Below are 10,534 nucleotides of genomic sequence, written 5' to 3' on the forward strand. Positions count from 1 at the left end.
AAATTCTGGGCAGATACTTACTGTAAAGATCCGTTTTACCAGTGACCGGTGGTTTGCTGCTGTTAAGAAAACAGAGAAAGTATAACATATTTCATACATGTCGTTTAGACTTACTTTTGTAGAAATGTCTGTTGTCTTATATCTGTCAAGGGTTTTGTTTACCAGTATTAAATACATATAACCAAAATATTTAAGTTGTATTTATTCTTAATACGGTAAGCATAAATAAAGACTGGGGTCTCTCGCTCAACAGACATTTATACACGTTTGTTTGTCTAACTTATAAAGCTGAAATGTAGAAGACTAAATATATATAAACTTATATACACTTGTCAATGTTCTAAACTCATTTTATCATGAAAATAAATAAAATATCACTTTTGCCAATATCTCAAATATATATTTCATTGTACCATAATAGAAAGAACGTGTCAAATGACAATGGTTTGTTAGAATAATCGAACTTCGTTCGCTTGAACACGGACACTTCGAACTTCACCATCCCTCAAACACATCCTCATGTCCCGGCAAAATATCTACACAATGCATAATGTATAGTGTTCCAATGCTCGAACTACCGATAACTCGAACCAATTTTACTGGACCCGTCGAGTTCGGGCGAACGAATTTCGACTATATAATGTTTTATATTTCAATTGCATGAAAGGGTACCTAGTTGCTATTGGCTTGAGAACATTTCTTGGAGGGTCTGAGTTGATTTGAACCGGTGATTCTGATGGATTGCTTCCGACATAGATATCTAGCCTGTAAAAACGAGTTAGCGGTATTCTGAATTATCTTCCCGTTTTGTTTTGTTTTTTTTAAAGAACATTTATGATTTTCAGAATAGATAAAATGGACAGCATCTACCGTTTTATGTTTTTCTATAGATATTACTCCAGTTTTGCATGTTTTTCCGAACGAGGAATTCAAAATAAAACAACAGTGCCAAACTGTCAAATCAGTACAATGAATATCTAAAAAAAATGTAGGAATACCCTCGTTTATCGACTGGCTTTCCTCGTCTGCTATGACGGTTCAAGTTCGGATCTGTGTTATCGTCAGAATTTTCAGGAGAAGGTCGGACTGGCCGTCTTGACTCTGAAATACGAAAATAGTTCAGCTTTTATACATTAATTGCATGGTGGCTGATCTAGGGGCGCATGCGTTGCCAAGTAATAAGATATCATACTACGAGGTTTGATCTGAAATTACTACGCAAACATTAATTTGCTCCTTTTGGGTGTACGCACAGAGCATTGCGAAGAAAAGCATCAAATGTCACATATACTAAACCTGTCAGATGGCATGGCATTCGGACCACCGCATCAATTTAAGGTAAATGGACCCGTAATGACAATCGATAAATTACGTATTTTCCGTATGCAATTTCGGATTATTATACCTCTCTTTTGTCTACAATGATAAAATCCCACTACCCGAGAAAGAGATATTTTGACTATCAAAAACATGATCAACCTTTTTGACACGTAACCGAGCGAAAGTGACTGTCAGGTCATGTGACCGTCATATAAGGGCAATTAACTGCTTCAATTTTTTAGCCAAATTATTGTCTCCCTTGTACAGATTATTATAGTAGTGACGTCAATATTCAATGCGTACACTGCGATTACCGCGCTAAAGATGAAACTATTAAAAACATTTTAAAACTTTTTATGTATTAAATTACCTTCGGTATAATAAAATAAATATCATATATTTATATAATGTTCCGGCTTTTACGGAAGGACATGTGTGAGCTATATTTACGTCCGAAGGATGCCGAACGAGAGTACGTAATAACACGGAAATTGCTGAGTGTCTTTACGGGTCCACTACCTTTAATCAGAAGTACAAGAAAAAGATATAAGCGGGCAGTCAATGCTCGTTTTTCTAAGAGGAGATGAGCGAGTTATTTGTGGGTAAAGTTTGATGAGTGAGTTATTTGTGTGTAAAGTTTGGTCTCTAAGCAAAGGGAAAACTTTTAACTGAACGAGAGATTTTCCGAAGGGTGGACACGTATAAACAACCCATGCTATAGAATAGGAAAATCTTCATTGTGTAAAAGAATTATATTTAACATATACGCTTAAACTAAAAGAGAAGAAAGACTGAGAAAATTGGTAAAAAGACGCCATGAAAAATCATCACTTGTAAAAAGAATCATATTGATATAGCACTTTAGCCAGCAAGTATTATCTAAAGAAGCGATATTTTTGTATGTATATAAACAAGATCATTCCGTGGTGAGTTATATAAGGGATATGCATCACATATTGATCCGCAATATGAGCGTTTTATCATCATTAAAACGACCAGAATGTCGTTGCTTTTAATGTCCGTTTCAAAGGGAAACATCATTAAACAAAAACATCCGTATTTGCCCTGTTAAAATAACACTCTAGCTATACATTATAGTAATTATAAAAGCAGACGGCTAAATACCAAAAACAATAATAATAACATTAACGTGTGGAGTCAGAAAGAACACAAGTACAAGTTTGGAAGAAAAAGCAGAGCACTAATGTACTCACTAGTTTTGTGCTTGGTACCCGCAGTCTGCTGTGCGGCTCCTCCCATATCCCCACCACATACACATTTTCTACCAGACGACACTTTTCTATTTATAGATTCGACAGATTCCTGCAGCTTCCCTAAATCTCCGTATACGTTCTCTCGGAACTCTCTCATTTCTAATATAAGTTTTTGCAATAGTTCCTTGTGATTATTCTGTTCTTTATTCATTAATATAAGACACTGCAACACTTGCTGATCAAGCGGACCATTGTTCTCCCGGCCCGAGTCCGTTCTCGCTGGATTGTCACGCCCACTCATTGTAAACAACTTTATGCCTGCCAATCTATAGTCTCATTTTATGACATGTAACTCCTGAAAATTTCAGAAATTCTAAAATTTATTCATCTATTATATTGTAAAGAATATAATAGGCAAAAATTCATTTAAAATATTAAAATAATACTGAACAAATTTATGAGAGGACCTTATATAGATGCCATAGATCACGTTTTATGAAGATCCACAGTGTGGTTCTCGATAAATAGTCATTAAAATGTATTTTACCTTTATCCCTAGCAATATCTAAAAGGGATCAACTGCCCCCATTTGAACAAATTTGAGAGAAGACCTCATAATGATCCTACAGACCAGGTCTGATGAAAATTCATCTAACCATTTATTAAAAGAATCTGTTTAAAGGTATTTCTAGTTTTAGCTCTAGCAGCCCGTAAAAGAGGCCAGGTGTCCTCAATCGATAAATTTTAGTAAAGGGCCTTATAATAATGCTGCAAATCAAGTTTGATGAAGATCTATCAAGCAGTTCATGAGAAGAAGTCTTTTGAAGGCATTTACATTTTTGTTCTAGTTGCCCCTGAAAGGGGGACCGACTGACCCCACCACCCCAATTATTAAAAATTTGGGAGAGGACTTTTATTGATGCTACAGCCCAACTTTGCTGAAGATTCAACTTTGATGAAGATCCTTCTAGCAGTTCATGAGAAGGAGTCGTTTAAAGGTATTTCTAATTTCGGCCCAAGTGCCGCCATTTGAATAAATTTGGGAGAGGATCTTATAATGATGCTACAGATTAAATTTTATGAAGAACCAATAAGTGGTTCATAAGAAGTCTTTTAAGAGGTCAAGTGTCCCCATCTGAACATTTTTGGGAGAGCGCCTTATAATGATGCTATAGACCAAATGTGATGAAGATCAAATAAGTGGTTCATTAGAAGAAGTCTTACAAACGCATTAGTTCTAGTGGCCCTGGCCCCTAAAAGGGGCCGACTTCCTCCATTTGATCAAAATTGTGGGAGGACCTTATAATGATGCTATACACCAAGTTTGATGAAGATCCTTCTAGCGGTTCATGAGAAGAAGCCGTTTAAATGTATTTCTAACTGTTGGCTCCAGCAACCCCTAAAATGGGCCAAGTGCCCCCATTTGAACAAAATTGGGAAAGGATGATGATGCTACAGACCAATTTGATGAAAATCATTTGAGCGGTTCATGAGAAGAAGTCGTTTTAAAGTATTTCTAAATTTGTCCCTAGCGGTCCCTAAAAGGGGCTAAATGCCAGCGTTTGAACAAACTTGTGACAGGACCTTATAATGATGCTACAGACCAAGTTAGACAATATCAAGGTATTTCTAATTTCGGCTCTAGCAGCCCCTAAAAAGGACCAGGTGCTCCAATTTGAACAAACTTTGGCTAGGACCTTACAATGATGATACTGACAGTTTTATGAACATCCTTCAAACAGCTCATGAGATGAAGCCGTTTGAAGGTATTTCTAACTTTGGCTCTAGCGGAGTGTCCCCATTTAAACAAACTTGAGGACTTTATAATGATAGTTCAGATCAAGTTTGTTGAAAATCCTTCAAACGGTTTATGAGAAGAAGTCGTTTCAGTGTATTTCTAATTTTATCATTAGCGGTCCCTAAAAGGGGGCTAAATGCCCGCGTTTTAACAAACTTGTGACATGACCTTATAATGATGCTACAGACCAAGTTAGACAATATCCCTCTACATAAGAAGAAGGTTTTTTTTTTCTTTCTTCTATTTTAAGCTCTAGCGACCCCTAAAAGAGGCCAAGGTGAACCTATGAACAAACTTCATAGAGGGTCATGTCAGGATGCTACTGACCAAGTTTGTTGTAATTCTGATCAGAGGAGAAGATGCTTAAGTGAAAATGTGGACGACGGCCGTACGGCGAACGCCAGACCATCCACCTATAGTAATAGCTCACCTGAACCTTAGGTTAAGGTGAACTAAAAAGGTTCAAAGATTTTCGAAGTATCATACAGTAGAATCGACGATTTCCAGAGTTTTTATCACAGTGCAGCAAACCAATAAAAATAATGTTTAAAACATATTTTAAATTAGAATTGTAACCGTTGTACACGGATGCACCCACATACTGTGCCATCCTCTAAATAGTAAAGTTTTAGTACAGACTATCTTCACATGAAGTATGTTCATTTTAAAGTTTGAAGCGAATTGTATTCAGGTAAGGTTGTGCATCTGAGCAACTTTGAATCCATTCCTTCAAAAAGTGTATGAGGAATCGAACACACCTAATGTCTTCACTATGGCCTATTTTGTGAAATTAAAAAAAGTGCCATAATTCTAAAAAAGAAAACAACCACAGAAAAAGTCCATTATCTCTGGTCATCTTCACATGATGGTCCTTCATCTGTAAAAACTTTCAAGCATATTTTTTCAAGTGTTTGAGGAGTTCTATATAGCAAAACTATCAAAGGACCATAACTGCAGTAAACAAAATAGTCATAGAAAAAGTTCCTTCATTACGGCCATTTGCACATCAAACTTGTTCATCTGTGAAAGTTTGAAGCAAATCAGGCTAATAGAGTGGGAGGAGTTGGACACACAAAACTTTGCTCTTTATTCTATTTTGCAAAACTAAAAAAAGGGCCATAACTGCAGCAAAAAAGTCACAGAAAACATTCTTCCTTTATGGTCATCTGCACATCAAGCTTGTTCACTGTGAAAGTTTGAAGCAAATCAAGATACTAGTGTCGGAGGAGTTGGACGCACAAGGTTTTTCTCTATATTCTTTACTACAATACTATAAAAGGGCCATAACTGCGGTAAAAATACTCACAGAAAAAAATCCCTCCTTAATGGTCATCTGCACATCAAGCATGTTCATCTGTGAAAGTTTGAAGCAAATCAAGCTAATAATGTGGGTGGTGTTCGACACACAAAAGTTTAGGACGTACGGACGGACGGACGTACGAGCTGCAGCAGCGCTTTAATTTACGTTCCCCACATAATTGTGGGGGCATAGAAGTAAAACACACGCACGCAAACACACACACACACACACACACATAACTATAGTATAAGTGAAGTCGCGGAAACAAGTGACTTACCGCCCAAAAGGTAGAACTATGACAGCGTCCTGGTGCCAGCAGATAGATTTAAATTTGCCTTACGTACGACTTACTATTAGTATCTCCTACGTAGAAGATATAGTATGTCCTATGTAGGAGATACTAAGTCCTATGTAGGAGATACTAAGTTCTACGTCCTACGTAGGAGATACTAAGTCCCACGTAGGAGATACTAACTCCTACGTGGGAGATACTGAGTCCTACGTAGAAGATACTATGAAGTCCTACGTAGGAGACAGTAGTCCTACATATGAGATACTTAAGTCTTACTTTGGAGACACTTAGTCCTACGTAGGAAATACTAAGTCCTACATAGATCTTTAACATATTATATCTCCTACGTAGGCTGGCACTCGTACGCTGCGCCATATAGAACGGATAGATCTAAGTGAAAAAAATGGAATATAACATTTAACAGCATGCTAACCTGACATATGCAAAGTTATCAATATCTGAATATTAAGCACCCACGTCGTCAACAAAATACTTAGCATGCCAATAAATATTGAGAAATGTTATTTTTGTCCACTAATTTACCTGTTAATTAATCCTTTTAAAGGTGATACTCAGCGATGGATGTAAATCCTTATGTAATAGTGTACGAAAGTCGTTGTAGGACTAAAACATATGTACATGGAATTTTAAACATGGGAAACCAAACTCTTAATGTGTATTTTACTTCCGCTTTCACTATATACCTAGTTATTGTTTCATAAACTGACCTAGAACTTAAAGTTGAAATGAAAGTTTTGATAAATAATAGTATTGTAGTTGACAAGGAACAGATCACGACAAGACAAAACGAAACAATGAATCCAACGAAAACGAAAGTGCAATACCTTGAATATTATTATACAACTCACCCCGGAAATTCCTAAGTTATATAGTAATTATTTAATTTAACAAATTAGTTGCAATAACCACCTGTATAATTAATCCTAATTTACGTTTGTATTTATTAGTGTGATAAGCTTCATAAGGAAACTATTAATAGGTCGAGAGCTCACGAAACCGAAAGTAATTTTTTCTGTAATTTTAATTTCCTTATATCAACGCGTGCCACTAGAAAAGAAAAATAAAGTGAAAAGTAGTAGGCCTAGATAAAAGTATCTAAATACATACAACTAACGTGCTCCAAAAACGAAAGTGAGCATTCACTCTCTTTATATAAGTTAAAATATCCTTTACTAAAAAATATTGTACAAAATGTTTTAAAAAGTGTCTGATTTCAAAAATCAACTGTTTTGATTAATATCCAGCAAAATTATACTATTTCGTGGTTAAACAAACATATATTTATAACGTTCAAGGTTTGGAAAACCCAAACCCACTCACTGGTTGGAAGTATGTACAATGTGTCTCACGATGGGACGTTGTGTGCTATTAAACAGGGTGGAATATATGTACGAAAAGGAAAATACAGGGAGAACAAAGAATATATGGGCATTTCATATCGAAAATTCGATAAAAGTATTCAAGTATAAGAAAAGCAAAACTAAAACCCATTTCCTGCTACCTTGTGGGCTCAACCTCCGCGCAGGAATATTGACAATCTACTGTACCGATAAGGGGAGGTAGGGGCCTAACACTGTGTTGGAGTGTAGTACGGCTTAGATAACACGACCTTACTGTCTATTCTGTCCCTTTGTTTAGTTACTATGAGTTAAGGTTTCAAACGCTTAAAATTGTACGCATTTTCTTCAAAATCCAAAATGAAATCGTTTCATTCCTCCCATTAGGCTCTATCTCAGTACTTATTACACGACTGTGTTTACCTATTATCATCTATAAATACACCTTATTCGAATACAAAATTGAGAATTCCTTTGGAAATTAGACCGGATCTATGTAGTTTCTTGTTTCTTTTTTGTCTATATTTCTACACACACAAAAAAATCTAGCCTTTTAGTTTTTTACACCGGGTATTCCGAATGGGTCTAAAATGACGTGCTGATCTTAACATGATATATTTTGAATCACACCTAACTGAATATGTCGGATCAAAAGTAGAGTTTTAAATAATTAATTCCAACAAATATAAAATTTGCAATATTATATATCATGAACACTCAACGTCCCTTTTTTCGATATTAAATTTAGTTGGATCTCCTTTGTTCGAGTTAATTTGAATAGTCTGGGTATGTCAAATTATTGGTTTGAACAAAAAACTCCATATCGTACGTTTAGCTCATTCAAAAGGGCTAAACGACATGCAGTTTATACAAAACTGGAACAGTATTGTTAATAATTCTAGTAAATGTTTGAATTACAGAATGTATAATCAAGAATTTGTATTTGAAAAATATTTCAAATTTCTGCCAATCGATCTTGCTGTCACACTATGTAAATTCAGGTGTATGATTCATAAACTATAATATAGAAAAGGGAAGATTTTATAATATTGCTAGAGAACAAAGAATCTGTCAATTATGAAATAATAACTTGTTAGCTGATGAATTTCATTATCTCTTCAATTGCACCTTCTTTAATAATCGTTAGAAAAAATATATTGACGACTACTAGTATTACTTTTAACATCCTAATGCTTTTAATTTCTCCAAACTGATGAATTGTGAAAACAGAACGACTTTACTTAATTGGCAGTCTAATATATAGTGTCTAGTTTTAAATAATTTGCCAGTTTTTGGGTGATGTTTCCGTAATCAAACTTGGCAATAATCTAGTGACTGCTTGTTCTTCTTAGGCGGCTCGGCATTATTTGGGTGTAGAAAAAATGGATTATTTAGACGGTTTATATAGTTTGCCAATTGTGGTTGCGGGTCCACTACCTTTAATAACAATAATTACATCTCGTTTAACACGCCATGTTGTTGTATGATATACTATGTTTATGTCAGGTGCCCATAAGGGCCTTGACTTGAAATAAACTTCGAACTTTGACAACATATGAGCCGTGCCATGAAAAAACCAACATAGTGGGTTTGCGACCAGCATGGATGCGCAGGCTGGTCTGGATCCATGCTGTTCGCTAATATCTCTAATTCCAATAGGCTTTGAAAGCGAACAGCCCGGTCTGGATCCATGCTGGTCGCAAACCCACTATGTTGGTTTTCTCATGGCACGGCTCAATTATAATTTTTAAACGGTTATTTGGTCTCAATCAAGTTGTAACTAAGTACACACCGTGATACGGGAAAAAGTGATAGATAGTTTGTATAATTTTCTGGAGAATTTATGTCACAACAGCGTGGGAGGTGAACCCGTAATACGCAGGCTCGAATCTCAGGATTCCGGTCTTGTGTACGGATGGTATTATATCATTTTAAAGTCCACTGGATTATCGATTTGATTTAGGATGAAAACCGGGTTTTTTATCGGTAGAAATGAGTAATGACAGTGATTCAGAATACCCGGAAATATAAATCAGATAATGTATTTTATTGACACTTCAGTTATCCCGTATTCGTGAATATATATATACAGTCTATTTATATAGAGAGGGTATTTTTCATACCTGTGTATGTGAGACATGTGTTGGCTTAATATGGATTTTCAGGTTCCTGTGGTAAGTCCAATACTGATTTTATGAAAAACTGGTTTGGATGATACCAGAGTACACTATACTTAACCCTTAGCCTGCTGGCGGCAGATGATTCTGCCTTTGCGACCAGTGCAGACCAAGATCAGCCTGCACATCCGTGCAGTCTGATCATGGTCTGCACTGTTCGCTATTCAGTCAGTAAATTTTCAGTGAAAACCCCTTTGAGTAATAAGTGGTACTGTCCAAATTGAAAGATGGACCAGTCCATTATAGAAATATAGCAGGTTAAGGGTTAATTAATAGATGAAGATGAATTCCATTTGAGATCGCCCAAGAAAAATTGGCACGTGCGTCTGAAAAAAAAATACGTGACCAAGACTATGGTAGCATAAAAAAGTTGTTTGTGAATTTATTTTTGAAGTCGGTCATGTTATTTTTCAAAAAGAAGCTACCAAATGTGGTCGTGTTAACTTGGTAAAACAAAACAAAAAAACTACTCATGTACGGAAGAGTGTATGTTGAATGTTTATCAGTCGTCGGAACCATGATGCAGTATATACTACTTTAACCCAGTTTTAATATCATGACGATTGTATGCATCACATCAGTCAGAATGTCGGTACAAAAATATATGGATCAATATATTCCACATTCAATCACATCATATAAAACTGCATGAAAATGTTTATTTTTAGTCTCTACTGGCAAGCCGACTTGTACACTAAAAACTTCTTACTGTATAGTAAGCTAAATCAGTACAACAAAAGCCACTTCACCTCTCACTAGATAGTATCTTCGCCTTAATGTTTACAGGATGGAGGGGTAATATAGTTTGAGATTCATCCAGCAACGCATCTTCGTTGATCTCTGGGATCAGCTTCCCTGCTAGACCAACATCAAGAGAATTGAAATGCTGATTTTAGCGAAACTTATACTAGTAGAGTATTATTACAATTATGTATGGTGTCACAATAATGTTTAACCTATATGGTATTCTTCGATATATACAGGAAAATGGTCCCATTTCCTTTGCGCTAACGAACCCGCATAAAAATCTCTAAATTTTGCTTTTTAAACATTTGATTTGTATTTTGCTTTAAAT

At 35.8% G+C, this 10,534-nt stretch overlaps 1 protein-coding gene across 8 annotated transcripts in view; it reads right to left on the minus strand.

Moving 5' to 3' along the window:
* Nucleotides 1-7,258, minus strand: part of LOC123566376 (uncharacterized) — a 28,594-nt gene extending 21,336 nt beyond the window's left edge. For 2 of the 8 annotated variants that reach the window (XM_045360395.2, XM_053549934.1), the window contains exons 1-6: nt 7,053-7,258; nt 6,468-6,548; nt 2,535-2,889; nt 999-1,101; nt 673-765; nt 22-59 (exon numbers count right to left, since the gene is read on the minus strand). In XM_045360395.2, coding sequence (XP_045216330.2) covers nt 22-59; nt 673-765; nt 999-1,101; nt 2,535-2,835 — 535 coding nt within the window. In that variant the 5' untranslated portion in view covers nt 2,836-2,889; nt 6,468-6,548; nt 7,053-7,258. Of the gene's footprint in view, nt 1-21; nt 60-672; nt 766-998; nt 1,102-2,534; nt 2,890-6,467; nt 6,549-6,854; nt 6,971-7,052 lie in introns of those variants that run through there. The other 6 variants (XM_053549933.1, XM_053549931.1, XM_045360396.2 and 3 more) reach the window with 6 other exon arrangements.
* Between the last annotated feature and the right edge of the window lie 3,276 nt (nt 7,259-10,534).

The sequence above is a fragment of the Mercenaria mercenaria genome, chromosome 8 (genome assembly GCF_021730395.1).
Source record: "Mercenaria mercenaria strain notata chromosome 8, MADL_Memer_1, whole genome shotgun sequence".
Lineage (NCBI taxonomy): Eukaryota > Metazoa > Mollusca > Bivalvia > Venerida > Veneridae > Mercenaria > Mercenaria mercenaria.